Source organism: Eutrigla gurnardus (genome assembly GCF_963514095.1).
Source record: "Eutrigla gurnardus genome assembly, chromosome: 22".
In the NCBI taxonomy this organism is placed as follows: Eukaryota; Metazoa; Chordata; class Actinopteri; order Perciformes; family Triglidae; genus Eutrigla; species Eutrigla gurnardus.
The window spans coordinates 11,754,991-11,781,188 of record NC_139933.1 but is presented as its reverse complement, the minus strand read 5'-3'; the positions used below and the strand labels follow the sequence as shown (position 1 = coordinate 11,781,188).

At 42.1% G+C, this 26,198-nt stretch overlaps 3 protein-coding genes across 12 annotated transcripts in view; 2 read left to right on the top strand and 1 right to left on the bottom strand.

Annotated features, from left to right (window-relative positions):
• Positions 1-1,657: 1,657 nt before the first annotated feature.
• abi3b (ABI family, member 3b) lies at positions 1,658-5,458 on the top strand. 9 transcript variants are annotated; one of them, XM_084040182.1, is made up of 7 exons: positions 1,658-1,948; positions 2,086-2,253; positions 2,584-2,763; positions 2,844-2,914; positions 3,277-4,123; positions 5,037-5,137; positions 5,282-5,458. In XM_084040182.1, the coding sequence occupies exons 1-5, from the start codon at positions 1,805-1,807 to the stop codon at positions 3,659-3,661; spliced, it is 948 nt and encodes a 315-aa protein (XP_083896308.1). In that variant the 5' UTR covers positions 1,658-1,804; the 3' UTR covers positions 3,662-4,123; positions 5,037-5,137; positions 5,282-5,458. The 9 variants fall into 9 exon arrangements, with proteins under 9 accessions (XP_083896308.1, XP_083896309.1, XP_083896306.1 ...); XM_084040183.1 differs by having other exon boundaries at positions 5,034-5,137; XM_084040180.1 differs by having other exon boundaries at positions 5,017-5,137.
• Positions 5,459-5,924: 466 nt separating this feature from the next.
• LOC311033246 (uncharacterized protein) lies at positions 5,925-7,876 on the top strand. 2 transcript variants are annotated; one of them, XM_084040521.1, is made up of 4 exons: positions 5,925-6,441; positions 6,994-7,050; positions 7,135-7,363; positions 7,651-7,876. In XM_084040521.1, the coding sequence occupies exons 2-4, from the start codon at positions 7,019-7,021 to the stop codon at positions 7,834-7,836; spliced, it is 447 nt and encodes a 148-aa protein (XP_083896647.1). In that variant the 5' UTR covers positions 5,925-6,441; positions 6,994-7,018; the 3' UTR covers positions 7,837-7,876. The 2 variants fall into 2 exon arrangements, with proteins under 2 accessions (XP_083896647.1, XP_083896646.1); XM_084040520.1 differs by having other exon boundaries at positions 5,926-7,050.
• Positions 7,877-7,962: 86 nt separating this feature from the next.
• Positions 7,963-26,198, bottom strand: part of mpp2b (MAGUK p55 scaffold protein 2b) — a 28,313-nt gene continuing 10,077 nt past the window's right edge. Inside the window, exons 3-13 of the mRNA XM_084040519.1 lie at positions 20,415-20,515; positions 15,457-15,609; positions 14,962-15,117; positions 14,096-14,323; positions 11,993-12,124; positions 11,810-11,912; positions 10,728-10,796; positions 10,484-10,645; positions 10,027-10,229; positions 9,520-9,648; positions 7,963-9,156 (exon numbers count right to left, since the gene is read on the bottom strand). Coding sequence (XP_083896645.1) covers positions 8,980-9,156; positions 9,520-9,648; positions 10,027-10,229; positions 10,484-10,645; positions 10,728-10,796; positions 11,810-11,912; positions 11,993-12,124; positions 14,096-14,323; positions 14,962-15,117; positions 15,457-15,609; positions 20,415-20,515 — 1,613 coding nt within the window. The 3' untranslated portion in view covers positions 7,963-8,979. The remainder of the gene's footprint in view (positions 9,157-9,519; positions 9,649-10,026; positions 10,230-10,483; positions 10,646-10,727; positions 10,797-11,809; positions 11,913-11,992; positions 12,125-14,095; positions 14,324-14,961; positions 15,118-15,456; positions 15,610-20,414; positions 20,516-26,198) is intronic.

Sequence of the window (26,198 nt, the reverse complement as noted above, 5' to 3'; positions counted from 1 at the left end):
ATATATATATATATTGTTGCCCATGAGGTTGGAATATTTTGTATTCAGACACAATCCTCTTTCTATTTTTAAATGCATCAGTAGACCAGGTGCAATGAATTCATGCATAACATTTGTTTGCCGCTATAAAAGACAAGACATTTGACAATTATTCCAACTTTATGGGCGACCCTTTATATATTTTAATGGGAAAAGAGCAGTTCACATTTTGCATGTTGCATTTCAAACACAAAAGGTCACAAAGTACTATGTTTATTTATTCATTTGGGAATATACACTTATTAACGACAGTGTATACTGCTCTTTTCGCTCTAACCTTTCAAAAATCCATAGACAAATATGCAGCATCACTGTTTACAAAGGCAAATTAAATTACAGCGAATAGTGTCCAAAAGTAAAAACTCGAAGGATTCGTCCTCTGGAGTCAACGAATATCTGTAAAATTAAAAAAAAAATGCATCAATCATTTCCTGTCATCTCTTTACTGTCAGCAATCTGATAGAAGCATATAAAGTCTACAGAGCTGCAGCATGTAAACAGTCAAGTGGCCCAGACATCTGTAGTCAGGTAACACTGGACTGCATCCTTATAAAATGTTATTGTGGTTTGTCACATGACTCAATGTGTTGTGATAAAGTTGTCACGAGGAGAAACGTGTGCACCAATCAGACGTGTCGAGTCGGACAGAAGCCTCTTTAAAAAAACTGGAGTCTGGCCACCGTTTGCTTTTGCAAATATGCAAACACAATCAAGGATGTTGAGGCATTCACGTTGTTTATTGGCCCGCAGGATATCCTGAATAATACAGCATATTATGACTTTGGCTGAGCATTTTGTAATCATGAAAACCACTTAGAAGTGAAACCTCATCCGGTCCTGCCGATGCAGTTATTCATTTAATGCTGAGATAAACAAGTGTTTCTTATAAGTGCATTTTTTTTATCCAGATATAATAATATTCAAATCCTTATGTGAGTCACTCACTATGAGTTACGTGTGAAAACCGACCCTGACGACACTTCCCCAACGAGGATTTAGGAACTGTCACTGCCTAGCTAAGAAAAACACTATTCTGTACTCTTTTCTCTAACGTGCACTTTAACTTTTTTAACATAACATTTGTGTTTGTAGATTTTCTTTTATATAGTTGTTATCGATCTATCTATCTATCTATCTATCTATCTATCTATCTATCTATCTATCTATCTATCTATCTATCTAATTTGTAACTCTCCCATCATACCTTTTAATGCTAATAACGTTTTAGAATACATCAGTTGTGTCACCGCCTACAAGAGAAACACAGAGCTGGAAATCTACATTTTGACATGAAAAACACTAAAAGTCCTCTCACCTCAATGTCAAGTGTCTTACCCCCGAGCCTGCATGGTGACAGCGCCCCCTAGAGAGCGTGATCTGATGAATAAGACGACCCCACAACAGGCGACCTTGAGAGGTACTTTTCTTGAGACTGCACTGACCTCTAGTGGCCGTTTATAGATAACACAAGTGGCTAATCAGATGTGACATGCACCTGGTTATTATAGAAGTATGTACATAATATTGAAATAAGCAGCATTATTGTAACAGTTTATCAGATACATCGTGTGTCCTTGAGACAGATGTTTCTTTGTTTGATGTGCGTCTCGTTCAGTGGATGTGAACCTGTTTGCAGCGAGCCCTGACCTGAGAGCAGCTGGAAATCTCTAGCCTGCGGTGATTCCGTGTTCACAGCCGACCGACCGCCTCCCTGCCTCGGCGGAAAAAAACAACTTGTACGTCCTCGAGTTTGTAAGCAGCGCCGATGGGAGAAATGATGGAGCAGAAGAACTTTTCTGAAGTCATTGCTCAGATATTTAAAGAAGCTCCGGCTGCCAGGACGGGACTCGTTGACAACCACAGCAACCTCCTGCGCGTCGCAGATTACTGCGAGAACAACTTTCTCCAGGTGAGTTCACGGGCGTACAGCTGCTCCGTGAAAGCGAAACTGTGTGCTAGTTTTCGAGAATATACTTTACAATATGTTGTCTGAGATATATATAAAAAAAATAAATGCATACATATATATTTTTAACAATCCTGTAGGCAGAGGATTCAAGCAAGGCTGTGGAAGAGGCTAAGGGTTTGGCTGCGCAGGCGCTGGCCAGTGTGTCGTACCAGATCAACAGTCTGGCCAGCACCGTGCTGAGGCTGCTGGACTCCCAGGCCATGCAGATCAAAGACATGGAGTCCTCCGTCAACCTGCTGGCACTGGTGAGCAACACCTTTCACCTACATCACTGCACACCTGAGAAGGGGATGTGATCTCTGCATGGCTGCCAAAACATATCTGAGGCAAAGTGAATAGAAGGTTGTCAAGTTGTATTCACTGCACTTGAAATACTCTTCATAACTTTTTTTAAATTTTAGTTTTAACTGCATTTGCCCTTGATGGATTGCGTGACCTTCAGGAACTCAAGTAATCTAGAGCTTCTGTTGTGTGTTTGGGAACCTGTTGTACCTTAAATCTGTCGGTGTGGACGCTGTGCTGTATTTGTGTTATTTTTGAGGGAAAGTGTCTTTAAGTGGTGTGCTCTGGTCCAGGCTGCAGCCATCCACTACGACAAGGTAGCCAGGAGAGAGATCGGGACTTTCACCACTCCCAAAAACAAGAGTCGCGCCAAGCCCCTGACTCCACCGACTTCAGGCAAGGAGTCGGAGAGGAGCTACTCCAGGGTGCCACTGTCCTACTCCATCTTGGACTCCGTTGGACACTGTTTTGAGGTAACTTGAACGCACTGAGGTGTAGGTCCGAGGTGTAGAGATGCTTGTGTTTTCACCGTCATCCAACAAACTCCCTACAGATGACTGAGCAGCAGCCCACAAAGACAGCAGACACCAGCGAGAGCTCACAGACCGCCGCTGACTTCTCCGTGTACGTAGATAAAGTCCCCCTTTGTCCTTTTAACAGCAACACCATGAGTCAACACTATGCACTGCAAACACTGGTTATTATACTATGGCCGTGACATAACCTGTGAAATGTCTCAGAGGTTTCTGCGTAAAAGAAAGGGGGGAAAAAAACAGTTTTGGGAAATCTTCTCATTTGCTCTTCAGCTGAGAGTGAGGTGACTGGTTAGCTTAGCATAGCATGAAGACTGGAATCAAGGGGAAACACCCACCAGCAGCTTAAACTCACTAATGAACACTTTATATTTGTGTTTTTAATCAGTGCAATTAACACTTTTCACTCTCAAGAATGTCACAAGCAGCTGAAGGTCTCTTTTCTGTATGCAGATCCAGTCTTGGCATCGCTGTGCCTCCTCCATCAGTCCCCACCCTGCCAACCGCCTCCAACCCCACCGACGGCACCCCTCCTCCTCCTCCTCCTCCTCCTCCTGTGAATTCAGACTCCAGTATGCCTCCTCCACCACCTCCCTCTTCCTCTATGGACATGGGTCTCCCCCCACCTCCGCCTCCACCGCCAATCTCTCCGTCAAATGGCGCCTACCCGCCGCCGCCGCCACCTCCTCCGTTAGCAGGAGGCTCTCCTCTTCCTCCTCCACCTCCTCCGGTATCAGGAGCTGCATCCCCTCCTCCTCCCCCTCCACCACCCCCTCTCACTGGCACCTCTGGTGTGCCACCACCTCCTCCACCACCACCACCCCCTTTCCTGCACTGATGAACATTATGTGGATGATTTTATTCTCACCTTACTGCATGGGAAATAAATAATGTCAGGCCTTGTTGTGAGATCGACGTCAAGCATAAATAAAAGCTTGAGAAAGTGTTTGTAGTGGTTTAACTTTCATGTTTGTGTCGAATGGCCCAGTGTAAGCCTCTGGGACAGAGAATCCTCTTTCAAAGTTTCTGCACAGAGAGCTGCAGCGGAGATACCTCCAACATGTTTCAACAACACCTTGACAGCATTCCTAAGAAACAAGCCGAAACAGGGGATCCTGTGTTTTCCTGTAATGTCATTTCCCCTTCCTTATTGCGTCTTTGTGTTGTTTATCACGATGCATCTTAATCCGTAAGAGTCACATTAACAGCCGGCGGCCTTTAGCCGTACGCTGTCATTCAACCACGTGGTGAGAGCAGTGTCAACGACGATAAGTCGTTTACGTCACTGGCTATAACCTGGGTGAGTTCTACTTAAAACAGGTCAATGAGGCTATAAAAATATCTGTTGCAAAGGCAACGCTCTGCTTAATCCGCTCCACATGGCTTGTCCTTGAAGGTAAGTTTTGGTTTTCAGCGTGGAAAATATCAAATTAGTCAGAGACGGCTTCCCCAAGCTTGTGAAATCTTTGCTTTTATACTTCCGTCGTACGAGGCCCATTCTTATATTTTCATCAAGAATGGAGAGGAAGTGTTTTGCGAATGCCTTTCACTTCTGCTGACTTTTACTTGAATCCGTCCGAGTTCAAAGCTGTCATGTTTTATGTGGCAACATGCCAGAGAGGCTAGACATACTGTACAGTTTTTACTTTGAACTAGTGTTACCTAGACAATGTGAGTGAGCCAGAACAAAATCTCCTGTCAGTGCCGTGTTATACATTCCAGTATTGTGCAGCTTTCACTGTAATTGAATCCACCTTAAATACTTCTGTTTATGTCGGTGTGATTTAAGGATACAAAGAGATAAAGAGCCACCTTTGAACTGTATAAATGTGAAAAAACTGAACATAAAATTGCATGACAAACAGTAAAATTGAGTTCTAATTTTCAGGTGAAAAACAGATCTGTCCTTTTTTTTATGTTCCCTCAGGTGTGAAATTGATTTACAAAATAAAATTGCCATGGTCATTTTTTTTATCCCACAATTAAGTCAGTATTAGCTCAGATTAATTTGGCTCTCTCTATACCTCATTGGACGCATGCTGCACCAATGATTTAAGCTGTGCTTTATTTCAGGATTCCCATGTTGGTCGCCGGTATCATTCTGTGGATTTTTTGTTGCCATTTTTCAAAGAAGCACAGAGAAGCAGAAGGCTGGCCCCCGGGGCCCACTAACTCTCCATCTGTGTATGTCAGACATGAGTGTGTGGAAGAAGACGAGGAGGAAGTCATGGACAGATATGAAGCATATTTCCAACCTCCTTACAGAGACCCTCCATGTACTGCTCAAGAAATGTCCGCCCACCTCCTCCGTACGGTACGGTGCTGTGTGCTTCTTTGCATTCATCAAATTTCATGATGAGGATGATCCTGACACTGCTTTACGAGATAGCCAGAGATTTCATCTTCAGCAACCAAGTTGCATCATCTCTAATTAAACGTCTCCGCTTCTCTTTTGCAGCTTGAACCATCCTATCCAGACCCCCCACCGTCATACGCAGACCCTCCAGCTTACTCAGAGCAACCTGGATCCCCCTCGTCTTCCTCCTCCACTTCAAACACCCTCTAGCCTGAATATATTGTACTTTTTTTATCACAGGGTAGGTCTATGGAATAAGAGTCACAAAAAAATAAATATTTAAAAGCATGTGGTTGTAAATTAGTCATGGCAAGTTTAAGATTGTGAATGTGTGTGTGTGTGTGTGTGTGTGTGTGTGTGGGGGGGGGGTCAGGGCCTAAATTAAATGTACAATTTAAATGTCCTTTTTTTAAATTGTAATCATAGTTTATGCTTTGATCTGTATCTTGAATTTAATTTCTCAACAAGTCTCCTTTTGAAATTATTTTGCAAAATGGATGCACAACTTTCCAAACTGTGCTTTTTTTCAAAGTCAAAATATTTTTTTTTAAACATTATTTGAAGCCATATGGATACAAAGTAACCTTTACTGCATGTTTATGGTTCTACATTTCACTTGAGACATGAATATAAGATTATTGTACCCAGTTAAATTGCCCCCATATGATCATGTATGTTGTGACTAACAAACCATAACAAATCATACTCTTAACACATGCAACAATTTCCAAACAAAACGTACAGACTGATACAAAAAATAATCCCCTCTCAATCATTAGTTATGACCCAGTAAAAGTGTGTGTTGTCTGTATCTATAGAGATTCTGCAGATAATTAATTTAAGTGTAAGGATGCTTAAAATATATCAGAAACAGTATTCAGAACTGAAAAGCAAAGTTCCATGAACTCAGCCATCGCTAAACGGGAGGGTAAATTGTTATTTTTTTTGCTGCCATAAAAAAGGTTTGTATACCGTGAGCAGAAACGGAACAAGAGTGGTCTAATAACTGACCCCTGAGGAATGCCGGAGGGTGATTTTTACTGCAGTAAATAGTGCGTTAAACAGATTTGTGAATTATTTTGTTCAACACACACAAGACAAATAGAAGACACCTGAGCACACCTCCAAGTCCTGTGTCTTTAAAAAAGACAATAATGCTGTAAAAGCTCTTCAGGTTGGGCACTTCCCGAAGTAACACATTATCCTTTGATAACAACACTGAGGGCAGGACAGATTCTATATGTTTTGGATTCTTAAATAAGGTAAGGACTCATCCCATTGTAATAAAATAGTCGACTTATCTTTCAATTCTGTGTCATTACGGTAACATGTTAGAATAACTGTGAATTTAATTATTTTCAGTTAGTTGTAATACGCAACCAAGTCATAGGATGAAGGTCCAATGTCAGTTGTTAAACAAGACAATATAAAGTCAAACAGTGTGCTGGTCATTCATGCTACTAGTTACGCTCCGCATGTTTCGGTTTAACCTTTTCCAGTTTCAAAGGGTTTTAAAGTGACATTATTGTTGTTTGGAAAATGCTGTAGGGTCACTATGGGTCAGTCTCTATGATTGGTCCAGTGGGCTTGAAGATGAAAAAGCTGAGACATTATCATTTCTGTGACAACAGCTTACATCCACTTGTTGATTGTTGTCACACACATTTTATTGATATTCTATTTCAGAACAGAATATGGTTAATAGATGTACTTAAATGTAGTATTCAGTCAACATTATCCTCATTTCAAAGATTTATGACCCTGCCAATGGAAGTCCATACTTCAAATATAGTATTGTTTTCCCCCCTTTGTAGTAATGTCAGCAGGTTGACATGAGCCATGACTGCAATAGTGAATATCTTCCAATACATGTAAGTAGTAAAATAAAGCCAAGAATCTCCATACAGGACACAAAGATAATAAAGTCTTGAAAATGATACGAACTGTGCTCCTAGATTCCCGGCCTTGGTGGTGTCCATAGCGGTGGTGCTTCTCTGCTTCTACCTGCATGCAAAAAAGAAACGAGCGGCGTATGACGTCACCACGCCCACGCCGCAGGGTGACAGCTCATCTTCGGTACTCAGCACCATATCTTTACCTGAGGGTCAGGCAGAAGAGGGCAGACGTTATGACAGGTTCCCTCCTCGGTACAGCACTGTGGATCTGCCACCGCCGTACTCACTGGTGCGTCACTGGTTCATACTTGCCATATTGTGGTTCTGTTAGTGGATGATAATTCTCCAATTCATATTTTTAAACTCCAATTAAATGTAAAAAAAAATGAATACAAAAAAAAATCAGCCCTTGTTCAAGAATTAGTTTGATATTTTGGGAAATATGCTAATTTGCTTGAGCAAAAAGAGAAGACTGATAAAGCTGATTATAAGGATTTCTGTACTATCATAGGACTTTAAATCATTTTCAAATGGACAGTTACTACAGTAAACTCTCACTTCCTTTCCTTCATGCAGTTTGACCCCAAGCTGACAAGCGTTTGGTCGGGGGGCTCGCCGCCTGCCTACGAGTTGTATCCAATAACGCTGCCTTTGGCCCCGCATCACTGGACGACACCCACGGGACCTCGGCGTTCAACCCCACGACCCTCGCCCAGCACCCGCCGTCACCCACCGAGGCCACACCACGCCTCCACCGGCTGAACTTCCCAACTGCCAACCAGCACTCACGCAACTTCTGCTGTTTTGAAAAATAATATTGTCATTTATTTTATGCTTTGATTTTAACTTAAATAAATAAATTCACATGAACTGTAGACAGAGCAGCGATGTTGTCAACATTGCCAATTTTAATACATTTTCATATGAACATCAAAACTACAGTGTAGTTGTCCAACTGCATCTACACACCAGCGGAATCCTCAAGTGATTCTCCATGTTATACTTTATACTCTTTATTACAATACAGTACTTACAAGTCTGAGGGAAAATAAAATAAATATTTAATGAGTTGCCAGTATTTTTCTCTACTTTTTAAGACAGAACATATATAGTGATCGTGTTTCCTTGGCTTTTGCACCATGTTAAGGCAAAGTAAGTATGAATTTGAAGCCACTGATAAATATCTGTTTGTACATCAAAAATAAAAATAAAATAAATAAAAAACATGACAACGTCCATTAATTGGCCAACCGTGTTAAGTAATATTTTTGCCTTCATTATACAATCAGTGCATACTGTAGGCTACTTAAAAGAAATTCTGTTTTCTTTGTTGTTCTCAGTGCTACAAATACAACTCCAAGAGAATCAAGCAGGCAGCAGTTGGACACGTTGGATTGGCTGCGTCCCGTCGCTGTCAAACAAACCAGACACCTAACCAGCACAGGACCATAAATTAACAATGTCATCAACATTAAAAAGGAAACAAATCAAGCAAATCAACGCAAAACGTGTTTGCGTTTACACCGGTGTCTGCGTGTTCATCTGTGTGTAAGTGGATGTATTGCACGTATAGGTTTTTATCTAAAGTCTTCTATTGCTGTTCGTTTCTCAAATTAGTGGCGACACAATATAAAGCACATTTATGAACACATACAATCGTACTTTATGATCAAATCAAAATATGATTTTTTTTTTAATAACAAATATGACATTTGGTATCTCTCCTTCACCAATCTGTCCTACCAATCCAATGTAAACATTACACTACATAAAGTAGGAAAAAGGCTAAAACCTTCCAATAGAGCACTGTTATCTGCAAAACATGTTCTTTACTCTAAGTCTATTTCCACGTTAATGATAACATATGCTGTTAATGATAACTCGCCGGTGATCTCTGGGTGACTTTCAGAAAACCCAGCTGACGGGAACCCACTGCTGCTCCGTCGACAGTTTCTCCAGTGCAGCACGGAGACTTCGGAACGCTGCTTCCAGGCCGTCGTTGATGATGCACAGGTCAAAGTAATGTCCGTAGGCCCGCTTGATGCGCTCGCTCTCGTCCACCGTCCTCTTTAAATCAGAGTCCTGTAGGGAGTCAATAACAAGTACCGAAATATAGAAAGTAAACTGTGAAGTTGGTGGTGCCCAATCATTTAAATGGTAGAAATGCTGAGAGCAAGTCATACACATTATGTTTTAATAATACATTAAACTTTCATGTGATGCATTTCAGTCGTATTCAATATGTTTAACAACACATTTTAAAAGTATTCTTTCCTTTTCTCTGATTAAACATTTATGACTAAATAACAAACATCAGACAGAGTAATCTATGATGTGAAATGATCACAATGGTTTCAAACTGTGTGTTTATGCAACAACAACTATTTGTCTCACTCAGGACTGAGAAGATGGATTTTCCAGGCTTTTAAGAGAACCTGCACTCACCGTTAGCTGTTTTGTGACAACTCCAGACTCAATTGCGGATTTATTCATAGCTTTGAGAACCTCGAAATCCGGCGCTTCGATGAAGACAACATAGGGCAGGAACTCTGATGTCCGCAGGACTTTAAGAGCCTTCGGAGAAGAAAAAAAAACATTTACAATCACTGCATCACCGCGCAGCAAGTGATGGCAATAACCGAAACACAAGCTCAATTATGAAGCAGGGAATGTGATTAAAATGCAACTGCGGCGTCTTCATCTACACAAATTTGTTAAGCTAATGTGTGCACATAAGATTAGCTGAGTGTTTTCCAGCCAGTAATGCTGATCATTAAGAGATCCTTTTTGATAAATATTGATGATGTGCTTAAGCAGGAAGATACTTCAGTAGCAGCGAGCTGTACATAATTGGTTTGAAAATAGAATTAATTTACATTGGAAAACGGAACAAATATTGGATAGAAGTTTAGCTGGCAGAGGAACAGAAGTGAGGAAAGGAGCTTCCTGTACCTGCGGGTTGACGTCCAGGATGCAGATCTTTGCCGTTTCGATCACCTCGTGTATGGAGTTGATCTTGGTGCCGTACAGGTTCCCGTCGTACTCGCCGTGCTCCAAGAAACGGGCATTTTTGATGTCGCTCTCCATTTCGCTGCGAGTCATGAATGAATACATCTGGCCATCTCTCTCATCCACCTTTGGTTTCCTGGAGGTGACTGAAGGATTAAAAAAAGGGTGAAATATAAGATAATTATCAGAAAAATATGTTTATTTCAAAAAACAATCAGTCAAACTTCAACCCCAAGAACACAAGATGACAAAGAAAAGAATTAACTTAAGTGAAAAACAGAAAAATAGTATTAACAGGAACACAGATACGACAACACTGATAAAAAATCATCACGAGCTCCTAAGTGACAGATGGGTTTTGTATCAGCGTTTTAGTGGGATGCCGAATGGCTGCACTCACAGGGGATGGTGGTGCCGTACCGCTGGGCATCCGACACAAGCAGCTTGTTTTTCAGACTGCGGCGGCCGACCCCCTGCGCACCAATCAGAACCAGCGTCTTCCTCCTGAAGGGCGGGACCTTGGCAACCTCTTCATATATCCGCAGCTCGTGGCGATCGAATTCTAGTCAGAAACCAATAATTAGGGAGATGTACAAGATATAAAAGAAGAAGACTGTGATGTTATACGTTGTGAGGTAAGTTACCTGCGTTCTTGGTGGTCAAATACATCATCTTTTTCTTTTTCTTCCCACCCATCCCAGCGCATAGAGGACCTGAGACGGACAGCGACACACAAAACTCAATAAAACCTCAGACTACAGCGTCTCTGCCCGAACTTCAACAAAGTAAAAATGATGGACTATCAAGGTGAATGTCTCTGCTGGGTCATAAATCCAATGTCTTAGAAGGTTACACGGAGGAAAAGGCCACTAGATGGCACTGTACACCAATATTGATCAGCGCACTCAACCAGTGTGCTGCCAGAGAACACCTGTGACTAAGCGATCTGCTGACCGTCTGTTCAACATGGCAGATTATTCCGCCCATGGCGGAGAACGTCTTACGAGCTGGGATGCAAATAGACGCAAAAACGAGCTCAGCTGCTCATTTTCATGTCAGAATTCGATGTCAAGCTGCAAGAGCAAAGAATGTGTGCGCCTCACAGCAAGAGTGCTAAATTATAAATAGTTCTTTATTTTTTTTAGAATTCAAATCACGCTCTCAGTTGGTATAATATGTGGACAGCGTGCTAGCAGACAGATGTGTCCTTCCGGGGGCTCCAAGGGCAGTACAGTAAGGCCGTCATCTTCCTTTCCTCCACAAATGAAGGGCATGCTGCTCACCACCTGTTTTGTTGCTGCTGAGGACTCGGCACAGAGAAGATAAATCTAAAAGAGCGGAGCCTCTTTTCACCCCGCATCTTATAAGAGAAGAGAGGATTATTGATCAGGTCGGTATTTACGGGCGTCTTATCACCGTCCTCAATCAACTGTCCCTCCCGGGAAGGTCAGACCCCTGCAGCTTAATAACAAGAAGATTGGAATCAGGCCGCCCGATGTCACGCCGACGCTCATTACCAGTCCTCCAGTTCCCGCTGACAGAGTAACAGACTGGAGAGGTGAGAGGAGGGAGAGCGGCCGGCGCCAGAAGAAACGCTTGTATGATATGGAGAGAGAACAGATGTTGCCTTTGTTGCCGGGTGTGTTTGTGCAGCGAGGAGTCTGTGTCGAATCTGCATAATGAGAAGTGCTTCTCCCGCTCGGCTGCGTGCTGCTGAGAGGTGTACCTGTGGTAGCGAGCTCCAGGTCTCTCTTCACAAACGCTTTCCTCTTCTCCTCGAGCAGCTGGCTCGGAATAAGACCCGCGCTGCCGCCCTCTATGTGGCAGGCCTAGAGGGCACGCAAAGAATGAGGAGAACAAGCAAGTGATGCACGATAAAACGCTGAATATCTTTGGGGCTCGTACAGACCTGCCACCAGTTGAGGTCCTCCTGGTTGAAGATCTGCAGAATGTCTCCGCTGTTGAAGCTCAGGCCTGCTTCTTTACAGGGGATCAGGTTATCGTGGGACGGGTCGTAGTCAAAGTGGCACTTTACGAAAGCCTGAATGGGTGGAGATGTTAGAGAGAGGGAGGGCGTCGGTGAAACTGCTGGCGGTCAGACATATACACGTTTACTTGAATGGCTGGGGATGAACACCGATGCTGCCTCTGGTGTGACACAAGGGCAGTACGTAAACTGTGGCGGACGGATCTGAGTAAGGGTCCGTCATTATGAAGCAGCCTGACAGTCTTCTACAGTCCTGACATCTCCAAGCTTCCGCTTAGAAATTAAACCCCCACTGACAAGACAAGGAGTCTGAGAGACACACAGAAATAAAGGGAGAGAAATCTGTAGCCATGGCAACCACCCCCCCTTGCACTTGACACCTTTTCTTGTATTGAACTGATGCATAAAAAAAAAAAGGCTGCCAGCCCTTACTGTACTGTGTGTCTCATTCTCCGGACACGGTGCAGAGCGACAGTCTCAACTGGCCAAAGGGAGCTGTCACTTGAGTTTAGTCACCATGACGACACAGCCCAAGGCGTGAAACACATACAGCTGGATTACATTTAGAGAGGAACTTCTGCGAGCTACTCCGATCATCACAACTCCTCACACACACGCACAAAAACCACCTACATGCAGCACTTAACTGTGTGAGCACGGCCAAATCACTCTCCAACATCTCTGACTGACAGCCGCTATTAAGTGTTCAAGTGGGCACTTTGATACGGAGGACTGATACCACAAAAAGAGTAAAAGCCATACACTTGTACGCTGTGGTTTCACAAAGCAAAGGCCTTAAAATGATACACTGTCAAAATGTCTTCTTACAGAAAAGCCTGGACCTTTTGAAAGGTTGCAAAGGATTCAGAACACAGAAGAATAACCCAAAGAAATAGGAAGCTGTTGTTCTCATATATGAGTTTGTCGCTGTGACAAATGGTGGACTGACATTGCTAGCATGCCTTAACAAAACAAATCATCAACCCGTGGGAAACTAACTTTTGACCTTTTACATTTCTGACATTTTGGAGATGCACGTTTTTCCACCCAACAGCAAATAATATGCTGCACATACATGTGTGTCCGTGCTAATAATCCTCGCACATAAACCATCATTTTCTTGTCGATGATGTTCCGGTTTATTTTTGTATCTAATGTGAGGAATTCATTTGGCACGGCTCCTTCAAGCGCCAGTGTTCCTCTTCTCTACTGCGGATCTGTCACAGAGCCTTGTGGCCAACACATCTCAAGCTGCATGTGCTCCATCCTCCCATCCTATTGGCATCACTAGGCAACGTAACTCTTATTTCCCCTCACTCTAAACTGGGTCATATTTTCAGTGTCACTAGACTCCTCTGGCTCTTAGAAAGCGAGCGTTCATTAGCTAGCAAAAGCATAAAGAGAGCCACAACCACACCAGGAGTTTTTTTTCTCCAGTTGTTATAAAACAATGTCTTGAGTTATTTCCTTCATGTATTTGACTTCACCACCGAAAACGGACGACATGAAAAGGACAAGGACTCCCATGTCATGAGCAATCCGTGGGATCCCTCTTTTTTCTTTCTTGTTCTTAAAGTCCTCAATTATTGATCCATTATGTATGAGCAGAAAATGGCGCTACATTTGGATGAGTGACAAAACTCTAAAGCAAGTTTTACAGCTAAACAGCCAATGTCATCTACAGAGTCCCGCTTTAGAAGTAGATGTATGATTCTTGGCACAGCATGCAAGGTTATGGGCAGCGGGGGGGACAGCGAGTGGCACTTAGTCCACTGATGGAAGTGATTGATGGAAGTAACCTTTAAAACTAATCAGAACTTTTTGTACAGTGTCCATGTCAGGATGGTGTGAGTGTTTCATGAGAAAATGACTTTCAAACACAAGGAGTTTCTTCCCTAAACATACGGATGTATGTAGCGGTACGAAACCTATATATGAACAACCGCCTCTCTCTTAATACAACAACTGTGCAAATGTGAAGCACAATATGCGTGTGATTCGTTTGCGCCTCCCGTTCCAGCTGACCTGTCGAGGTGTGTGTGGCTCCTGGTAGCTGGGCAGGATCTTCAGGACCACACTGCCGCTCGCCTCTTTCAGCATCTCCTGGAGCACCTTGGGGTCGTTGCCCACCTCCTTGGCGTTCACCTCCTTGATGATGTCGCCTACGTGGAGCAGACCTTGCTGGTCAATCATGCCCCCGTGGAGGATCCTGGCAATCACCAGCTCGCCGTTCTCCACTCGAAACGTCACTCCCTACGCACACACACACACACAAAATAATATGAATTAATTAACAGTCTTGCAATGTCCTCAGTTACTCAGCAGTTTGAAGTAGCTGCGGTGAAGTTGAGTGTTGTGAACGAGCACCAACCACTATGCCTGAGTGGTGAAACTAATGCAGGAATACCTTAAGCTGTAATTACAGTAATGGCCACCAGATGCTGGCTGCAAAAACACTTTTCCAATTCCATTAAGAAGATATTCAGGCTTAAATAAAGATCAGTCAGGGTTAGTTTGCTTGCTGCTTTAACGGATATATCGGTTGTACCGATTTCATTTAGGATTTCATGTCATTCCTACATGGTGAAGTAACATGCAACGCTTCAGAAACCAACAGCTGGCAGAGAGTTTTTCTGACAAGTGAGACAACAAAGCACCTGGCAAAGTTATCAGTGAGTTGAGATGCTGCAGACACATCTCCTCAGCGCTAAAAGAGAGCTAAATCTGACTTGTTTCTCTTTTTAAGAATGCTACAAAAACATCTCATTACACCGAGTGCCAAACACAAATCATACCGTTTATTGCAGCGTTTTATCCGTTCACAATTAACAGGAGGGCTCTATCCTTCCTCCCCGATTACAACGGGGAGCATCTTAACGAGGCCGACTCACCAGGTGCTCGCCAGACACCTTCCGGATGCCCACCATCCTGACTGCGTCTGGGGGAACGGGCTGGTTGTTGAGGGCCGCGTCCATGAAGGAACAGGGGCTGGGGGGAGGGGTCTCGTAGTTTTTGGACGCCACAGAATCATGCGTCTCCAGGAGGGACTGTAAGCAGAGCAGCAGGTGAAACACTGATGATGGTAATGACAAACTGATTTCCACAATTACTGCTCTCATTGTATGTATAATTTTTATCATATGATGTTGACAATAATTGAAAAATCCTAACTATTATACTGAAAAAAATCCTGTGTCATTGCTCTGGTCTGTGCAGAGCTATTGTCACTCACAGCATGGCCCGAAATGCAAACTGTAGCTCCAAATCAATCTAATCCATGTTAGCACAACGTGCATCATTAAGCATGAACATCGCTCTAAAGCAATCAAAGGTTCAGCCTGAGGGGCTGTAAATCAAAAGGCACAGTTTGCTGTGTGAGGCGAGACCTGAAAGTGGGGCTCCTTCAGGATGCGGACCAGCTCGTCGGCCGCCTGGCTCCTGTCTGCGAGCGGGTTGAGCTCCTTGAGAATGTCCTGGACCAGCTCCACATTGTTCTCCCTCACGGCCTCAAGCTTGGGTTCCTCAAACTGCTCATGAGCCTGGGATTGAATGGATATAAATCGTTACTTCTCCCATCATGAATACTAGAGTCCCAGGGAAGGAAGCTTAAAATATAGTTCCTCTAATGCACCTTGCTGAGTTATAATGACATATTTTCTGCAGGACTGTTTGTTGTGATTCAGTAAGAGGGAAAAGGGCACGATATCAAAAACAAAACAGCAACGCATAAACTGCACTCACAATTCCTCAATGAAAAATACAGAACCCAAGAACAACTAAGCACAAACTTGGGTCAAATCTTGCACCCTGTAGGTTTCTTCAGGGTGTTGCAGCGAAACATCAATATTTCAGGCAACATTCATATTTCACTTCTTTTCTCTTCTCTGCTGCCATGGACACAGGGGTCTGCGGTTATTGGATGCAGCCTCCACATATGCTGGGTCACAGATAAAGAAAAACAACGTTATCCTTTCCTGTCTCATGCAGTTTGTATCATGGCCCTGCAAAAAAAAAACGTGCAGATACTGTATAAACCCTTCAAATTCTTCAGAACCTCATTACATAAATGATCATTTAGTAGCTGTAGTTGCAACTGTACACAGAGCTATCTTGTATTCACAATGTCAGGCGATCCCACAGAGGATTTGTCCGGTGGGACCGGCGACTACTCCGGCAGCCACGTTGTTTATTTGCTGAGGAACTAGAGGAAGAATCCCTGCTGAGAGACAGGATGTGGTGCACAAGAGCACACAAACAGACTGCCTTATATCATACTGCCGTATTAAAATGTGCATTTTGTTTTACTACATCAGCCTTTCAGGTTGTTGATTTACACTCTATCATTAATACTAATTATTTATCAATTACTGTGCCAAGTAGTGAAGTTTGAGGCTTTTAAAATTCCCATGTCCCACTAATCTTCCTCCTCTCCACCTAGACATCTCAGATATAGAGGCTTATTAACGCTGCTGTTCTCAAGGCAAAAAATAAATGAGTGTTATAATTCTATTTTGCATCTTAAGGACTTACTAGTTAGTCAGAATTCTCCTCCACACCTCAACTCAGTGGTTGGCACTGCAATGAACAGTGTTGTTCCCGATGGTCCTAAACGGTGGCTGATAAAGTCACTTAATCTCATCTTTGATATGAAGAATTAAAATTATACGTAATAAAAACACTGCAGGTTTTTTTTCCTGCTACAGCCTTACTTGGTCTTGTATGACCAGTAGTTGATGATGACCAATGATATTGCTGTGTTACTGACATCATCACGTCAGCTCACCAACCGTATGACTCTTCTGTACTCACTGTTATACTACATTTAAGTATGTTGAGGTTAAAAAGGCTTTAATGCCACTTTGAATAATGTAAACGGAATAGATGGTTTCTCACATCGGCTTTGACTAGGATGAATTATTCAGTGGCGTTCAGCATTCAGTGCATTGTGATTTTCTTATAAAGCAGACGTTCCTCCACGGTGAGCCCTGAGCGCTCAGCAGATAAGGTGCACTACAGCAAATGAAGATGAGCGTTTATGCAGGATTTCTCTTTTCACGCTTTCAGCTGAATGTCGATAGCTGGCAGGAAATGGGGTAATAACTGTCAGGATTTGACCACTTGTCACATAATATCTCAACTGTTTTGCACAAGCTGTTTTGAATAAAACCAGAATCCGTTGCTTTGGAGACCATATGGCACCATTAAACAAAGACCTTGGAGTGTCATTTACAGTCCGAACGGAGGAAATGTGACAGCTTGGGAGTTGCCGACCCACATGCCTCTATAGTCCTAATTGTTCAGTTAAACATAGAAGTCCACAGTCATGGCTGATAATAATCATCCACTTGTGGAAGCTCTTTTCCACGATGATGGCACCTGTTCGCCATCATTCAGAGCCATAATAGAGTTGCAGGTTGGCCTGATTGCACCATTCCGTAGCGAGAGTGGTGCAATCAGCACAATTCACCGGTCACCATGCCATATGCATGCAAGCATGGGCCCGTTGTTGTGTTCTTTACACTCGCAGCACACTAAGTGACAGCTTGTTAAGCCTTTATAGTTCCATGGCGTCATCCTCCAAATCCGTTTTGCATCCTTAAGCAAAGGCGTCTCATAGCTTTCATCAGCAGATTCATCTTTCACGCTCATCAATGCACCGGTATCACCAAGAACCCCTCTCAGACACTCAGTAGAAATACCAGTGTCATGGTCTTAAACGTATGCATGCACGCATACAGGAAATCAATTAGTCATTTGCTCAGAAGAAAGCAAACACAAAGAGACGGAGAGCGGAAGAGGCTCCACTTTCTGTGGTACGGGAGTCTTCGGATGCAGTACTCATTTTCTGAAGTACTGAATGAGACTGCACATCATTTTACCTCTGGCTCTGTCTGATTCTCTGAGAAATAGGCCCACAGACAAATCCATCTCCCAGGACAGAGAAACCTCAGAGCCACAGACAGCAAACACTGACTTTGCAAAAGCAGAAAGAGAAATGTGGTAATCCATACTAATGAATGTTGACGGCATAAAGGAAAGGCAGCGAATTAATAGAACACAATGTGAAGTGCATCTTTACTTTGTTTCCCCGTGCATGCTTTTGTAGCCCAAAGAAGTGGGTTTTTCCTTCTCTTCCTGGTGCTTTTTTAAAAGTCCACACTTTTAAAAGTTATGTGACGTTGTGGGGGAGGTAGACTTTGACACCAGAAAAGGTCGAGGTGGTTTGAAAGCTTGAAAAGACTGTTTGCCACAGCTAAGCTCTTAGTCTCTCCTCCATGTGGATCTGAAGAACTAGTTGTTGTTGTTGTTGTTGTTGTCTTCTACACAGAAAGTGTACTTTTGGTGTGTTTTGTGGTATCATCTGGAGTCTTGCCAAGTCTTCAGAGTAAGAAAAAAACCTACTGCGCTGGGTTTATCTTATATCCAACATCACCCAACGTATTGTGCGTATACTGCTCATGACACTGCAAAATACTATAAAAATAGAAATAGAAAAAAAAAGAAAGCTTCGAGAAAATTTGCTGAATAAGCACATGGATGATTTTCCATCAATTATGAAAGTATGAACTCTGTTTCAAGTCAAATTACTATTGAGACACTCATCTAAGAGGCAAAGGTTGAGTTTAATTCAGCAAAGCAATCTGATACTGTACTGTTTAAATCAGAATAGAATTTTAAAGGATTTTAGGTCAAAGTCCAAGCAGAATTTTCAACATTTCTGTTTTGTCTCAGACAACAAAGCATGTTGTTTACAGCATGAAGAATGTCAAACTATATCTTTGTTCACAACATCTAAAACATTCAGAATCAAAAGAGACAGATGGTGTATACCGTAAACATGGGATAACTGTTAACCTATGTTTATTGTTATTATTATTATTATTATTATTATTATTATTATTTCGATGTAAACTCTTCTGCAATGAGCCAAAACAACGACAACAACAAAAATTGCCAGTCACATCTGAGTGGTCTTGGAACAACTTAACTGATTTGCTTCCATCCATCTTTAATCCAATGTCTGGGCAACTAGCCAACATAAATTTGTGCAAATGCAACATTGATTTGAAAATGCATCTTGTTCATTGTGATAAACAGAGCTGTGGACAAAAAAAAAAGAACAACAACAATGCATATGTATTTCACGTATATGTCTAGGTAGTATATCAAACCTTTTAATCCTTCTTGAGTGCTGTAATTCAAATGCTTTAGCTAGTTTACTTGAGTATTACTGTGTTTAACTACAAGGTGCAGCTGGCTCTATACGTCTGCCATGATGTACAAACCTTATATTTTTTCTATTTTAAAAGTAACATTGGACCCAGAATTCATGGTCCAATTCTTTTTTTTTTTAGTTTAAACATAATAGTTTAAAAACTGAAAGGCTGCCAATGGCTGGATTGTCGATTGATCTCAGGGGCTGCTGCTCCACCTGCACTTGTCAACCTGTCAAACATGTCAGGGCTAACTGTGCTGCTCACTGACGGCTATTTCAATCTTTTGCTCTGGTTGGCAATGAAAATGTTGCATCGCCTTGTTACAATGACGGACAGCTGAGAAACAGTGGAAATGTTGTCTCTTCAAAAGAAAGACGCCAAATAGATGCCAATGCTTTATATATGATTTAATAAGTAGATTTGTCTCAAAATGAAAACCCTTTCCAATGATGGACCCAACTTCTATGTAGTAGCATATCCAATACCAGTCAGTAAACTAATCAATGTACTAGGTCCTAATAAATACCCCAAAGCCTCTGAGATCAGTGTCGCCAGGTAAAAATGGAAAATAGAGCCAGTGATCAGACAAAGCAGCATAGAAGGGAGAAGCTATTTAACAGAATGATGCAGCGTGATTAAAATGTATATTTAATTAGCATTTTCAAGTTCCACTTAAGAGAAAATAAAGAAGCAGGACCATTGTGATGGTAATGTGACTGCCCTTAATGCATTCAAGCTGTCTTTTTAGGATAAGTATCATTTTAATAAATCTCACAATGCAGACCAATCTCTGTGAAGAAATAATGATTATGATCATGATATATTATGTTATACATCATGTGTCGGCGTAAATGCAGTTAAGAGCGCAAATGATGATGTCAAATCAGAATTTTAGATCAAGGCAAAACTTCCCTACCATTTAGCAAATCAATTTAAATTGTAAACCCGTATGCATAAATTATCCTAAATCCTTTGCAGCTGATACAATAACTGGCATCCATCGTCATATAACAAGCCTTTTTATTTCTCATCGACTCATGCATTAGTCAGTCCATCTGTGGAAACGGTCCAAACACACGCTCTGCTGCTGCATCACACACACAGACACATTCACAGTATAAACTCACCACGGGACTCTCCATGATGCCTTTGAGGAAGATGAGGTCCAGGTCATTGGCAGTTGTGGAGCTTGTGCTGTCACTCAGCGTGTCCAGGGCCTGATGCATGGCTACACACACACACACACACACACAGAAAAAAGAGATAAGAAGAGAGTTTATTTCTCCCCTCCATATACTACAGTTACCCGTGGGAAATAGACTGAATAGATCACCTCAATGAAAGAGAGAGAGAGTGATGGAGAGAGGGAGTATATTAACAGAGGTTCACACTATGGAGGCTGTAGGCAAAGTCAGAGGGAGGAGGGAGGAGGGATGAGGGAGGAGGGAGGAGGGATGGGAGCTGCCTCATATCCTTTCCCAGGCAATTCCACCTCTGTCAGTCAGCCTCCTCTTCTTTCTGTCAGGAGCAGCTGTATCTTTCTCCCACAACTCCCAACTTCCTCTCCTCTATACACACGAGCTTAACAACAACAAAGTTGCTGAGAGAATAAACATGTTTACCAGTTTGCATATCATTTTTTTCCCCCAGTCTATATTAGTTTGAATGCCGACACCAAACAACATTACCTTGATAGAGGCTGGATGAGAACAGATTTGTACACAGCATAAGTCAGATACAGATATTCATGCATTTAAGGTGACTGATGGCACAAAAGGCAGTAAATAGCAAGTCTGTCGTCATGCTAGTGGCTCTGTGAGGCTATTCACAGCCAAATGCCCAATAGTTTTAGAGTGTTATCATTTGCTCATCAGCACTAAACACAAAGTACAGCTGCAAACAGTTTGGAAAGTTATTACATTTGCAAGTATTTGTAAATAAATAACTGGTTAAAATCTTGATGATGGTGCCACAGGAATGCTCAAAGTGTCTGAACCAAATCTCATTGCTTCCATCAAACGGTTGTAAAGATGCATCACTTAAAAAGGAAAAGTCAACCAATCACGGATATTAACAGGCTTCATCCTCTGGGGACAATGACTGTCTGAACAGTACGGTCTATGATCTGCACAATATTTCACGGCAATCCACTCTACAGCAATTGAGATATAGCTCTGCCCTCCAGAGTCCCGCCATTGATTAAAGTGTTCAATGATTCACAGAATAACACTAATGGCAGAATGTGCACGTCTTGTGACAAACCAGATTTGTGACTGTTGTGAAATCGTAAATAAGCTTATCTTACCAGCATGATTATATTCAGTGTTTTCACTGATGTGCAGCCTGAAGCTTCTCTGGCAACTAACAACACAAATGACATTGTAGACTCAAACATTATCGGCTCCAACAGGAAATGTTCTCTAATCCCCTTATAGTTAACCCTCCTATAAACAAACGATACTCTATAGAGAGCAGTGAAAACACAGCGAGAGAAACAGATAAGAAAAAAAAAAAAAGGTGTATCCACTGATGCTGTAATTTGAATAACACGGACAGTGAGAGTTTTGGCAGCATTCGTGTTAAACACAATACAAGGTGTGCGTTTCCGTGTGCAGCTCAGGTCTGTCAAGAAGCTGGCACATGATTTATGTTTCCATTGTTCGGCAGAGCAGTGAGAGCTTTTTTGTTAAGACGCTTAAAGAGGAGCGATGAGGTGATAGATATTCTGAGAATGAGCAGAAAACTATTTTTGGGTCTCTTTCTGAGGTGTCTTGAAAGTATTTTGACGTGCACATTCACTGCATATCAACTTAATGTTGCTTTTACTCGGATTAAAAGACAAAAATCCACGCGAGGCAAGAAGGCCAGAGGAAGTATATTAAGTCAATGAAATAAATAATCACACAAGTTGCTGTAAAGTTTTTGCTTTTCTTCCATTTTGCCTCAAAACACCAGCTCTGCTCCAGCAGGAGAGTTGCCAGTTGGCGGGCAGAGAGACCAGTACACTCAGCTAACACGTCCTACATAATTCTCTTTAATTCACTTCTCTTAGAACTTTCTCTCACTTACCCATGCTTTCTTCATACATTTCACCTGCCACTAATCACATTCTCCTCTCCACCAGCACCCGATCAGACACAACAATCCTGATCAGTTTGACCTGATTCTCTAAGGCGCATCGAGGATGTTGAATAAAAAAACCATCAGGAATGGACTTGACTGCATATTCTGTGATAGTGGTGGAAGGAACAGGAAGAATAATAGCTTTTCAGAGGTGGGGTTGTTCTATTATTCATAAAGATCATTAAAAATCCTCCTCAGGTCTCTCTGCCTTCCTTCCCTCTACCTATATAAAATAGGGCTGTTTCCCTTATGTAACTGAGAAGCATCAAAACAAAAGACAACAGAGGAAAAGGTCAGATGGGTCAATAAGTTCAGAAAGAGGCCTGAATGTCAGACTAACATTTTTTTTCTAACTACAACTTTTCTTTTGAAAATAACTTTCTCATTAGCTTTCAGGTGGAGTATTTCATCTTGTACTACTGCCGTCAAAGCCATCCTCCCTTGCACAAATCTCATGTAAAACATATTGATCTTTCTTCTGCTCATGCCTTATATCAGCATCAAAATTGCATGTAGACATTTTCTTCATAATATTCTCCATGTTTTGGTCATCCTCTGAGACTTTGGAGCTCAGGTGAAAATGCTTTTTCGCTCCAGTGAGATCTAAGTTTCCAACACTGTCACTTGATACCATGAGAGAGCTCCATTTAGCAGATGCAGGCTTAGGAACACAGAAAGGGAACGAGGTGTGCAGACAAGTGTATGTACAGTGGGAAAAATGGGCATGATGCTCCCATCACTCTGGAACAGGGTGAACCTGGACTCATCAGACCACATGACCTGTTGCTATTCCTCCAGAGTCCAATCTTTATGCTCTCTAGCAAATTGGAGACTTTTCCCCTCGATTAGCCTCATTGCTAAGTGGTTTTCTTAAAGGACCATACCATTGCTACTACGTCATTGTCCATCGACAACATCGGCCACCTAGTTTACATAAACCTCTGCCATGTTTACCAAAAGTGTGTGATTTTTGAGATATTGTGAGATAGTTATTTACGTTTTGTCCATATTCAACGTTTCAGAATGTATCTGAAAAATGTTCGGTTAGTTAAAACTCACCTCATCGTTAAAATCCTCCTTCTAGTTCCAAATTCTAGTTGTAAATTCAGTTCTCCTCAGAAACTATTTTTTCCAGGCGTAATAACATTCAGCCCTCGGCTCTCTTGGCTCTGCTGTGATTGACAGCTCAGAGGGCAAAACCACTTACTTACGTAAACTGGAAGCAGCCTAATAACAAGTTTACCCAGAACCTGCGACCAGCTTCGGACGCAGACGTGATTTGATACCGATGCACAAATTGTAATAGCTTTTATTAGAGTAATTTAGTAATTTTAGACAAAAAAACAAAGCTGTGATTTTCACAAGATTGAATTACGTAAACCCAGTCTCTACATAAGTGGCAGTGAATGGCAAATTAAAACAGGAGGCTGAGCTCTACACTGCAGACACTGATGCACACAACATGGGTTGAAGACAGGAGACATCTAATGCTTACAGAGAGAAGTCAGAATTAGACCGGTATGCTCCTTTAAGGCTACACAGCTGTTCAGTCCCAATCCCTTGAGTTCTCTTCGCTTTGTGAATGCTCTTACATTTATACATAGAGTTCTACTGCTGATTTTTTTTTATAATTTGATTTCATACTTTGTCAATTGCAAGTTTACACTAATAACGCACTGTGCCAGCCTCCAGCATCACCTCTCAACAAAGGTTACAGTATAAGAGCTTCCTTGCCATGATGACAAACAGAGGACCTGTAATCACAAGGAACCCGGAATAGAAGGTGCTTTTATCTCTTAAAGACTCTTCCGAGTCTGCAACTGCACTTTCAACGAAGGTTACAATTAAACTCAATGTCACGGAGGCAGCCAAACAATCAGGGCTGTTATTGTTTGTGTTTTAGGGCACAGCGGGAGAACATGAACCTCTTAGCCAGCACTTAGGGAAGGTTGCTCTGTTGCTATGGATTGGAGGTTAGGGAAACACAGGATGGAGAGATGAGTGTGATGCAATTGTGTCAGTGCTGAATCCTCACGGGGACGTAAACACAGATGAGTACAGCCTGCAGCTGCCTCTTTCTGACAATAAAAAGCAATCTGGCTTGCTTGAATTCATTGAGATAAACAAACTGAAAGTAAATGAAAGCAGCACATATTAACAGGTAATTAATATTTACTTTCAGGGCAGACCATAAACTAGCACAGGAGGTGTTGTCTGGGAGTCTTTAGCTGCTAGCTGTCTCTGTCTACTGTTTGGTGCAGAGCAGTTCGTCTACGGTGCGGTTTTTTTAGTGCTTTTTTTCCCACTTAGAACAGCTCCCTGCTGCGGCAAAAAGAAAGATGTTATGAGAGCGGTGAGACTGAACCAAACAGTAAAGTTGTGGGCCAGACAACTAGAACAATGAGCTACAGCACTCTGTAAAACCGGAGGGCGCTGCAAATTCAGGTGATAATTTGCTGTAAGATCACCACTACGTGTGACCTTTTTACATGGACATTTGATACATTTATTGCAAAATAACGATTAAAGCCACTTTTAATATTAGCTGGATAGCTGGTGACCCCTCTTTCCCTGAAGCATCCCTGTCGTCTTCCCTGTGCGGTTGGCTCGTTTCATGCTCTAATGAAGATCTGTTTGACTGGAAGCTTAGACAATAAATTGTTCTTTTTATAGATGCTCAAACATGATTAGCTCAACTATAAATCATAACTCTTGCCACCATCTGTACCACTTTGCTTAAAGGCCCTGGATTAGAAGGCTTCTCAATGCACCACAATATATTCAAAAACTCCTAATAAGTACCATTGTGTGTTTCAAATACAAAGCATATTTTAGTCCCGAAAAAAGGGACTTCAAACTCATTATATAGCCATAATTACACCGAGAAGAATATTAAAGTTCAGTCACGAAGACCTAGTGGTGATTAAGTGGGGTATTTTCAATTGGTAAGGTCAATGTTAAGCTTCTCAGTTATAGTTAGGAGTTATAACAGCTGCTTTGTCCCGCAACACTGACATTTTTCCGAGCAGCCTTCACCACCAAAACTCATTGATATTCTCATCGTTTCATGGAAAGATTTGAAAAGTACTGCGTTTTATTTATCTGTCACTCTAATAAAATGAGGATGTTCCTGACGTCACTGTATCTATTTCAAATTGCCAAAAGTCTCCTGGATGTCATAAAATACTCTCGGGCCTTGACAGACATAATTAAATACTTTAACATTGCCATTAGATTCGAGTCTGCTCCCTGCTCGCCAGCACAATATAATTACTATCAATCCCTCAGGTGGAAGATGAAGACGGTGGTGGAGAATTACATCCGACTGATGTATATTCCATTCGGCGTACCAGAACTGATTCATCTTTCTGACTTAAGGATAGGATTCATTGGTCCTCATGGCATGCACTTGATTATTTCCGTGATGTCCTTGCAGAGGGACATCAGTCTGAAGAGTTTGCTTCTGAGAATACAAAAACTATTGCAGCTAGAATGTGAAGAATACTGATCTGGTGTGATAAAGTCAACATCCGCCTCATGGAGTGTCACTGAAAAGACAAGCTCATCACGACAGGTTCAGGAAGTGTAGTGTGAAGCATGTTCGGGCGCATCCATACTTGTTTGGTCGTTTGTATGTGTGCACTTGTACAGGCTTGCATTCAATAGCTCATAATTATAGACAGCAGACATATTTTAGCATGTATAGCTCCTGCACGCCACAGGTGTCAGCTCGACCTGGTTACGCCAGGTCAACAAACTCTCTGTACTCATCATGATGCACTCACTGT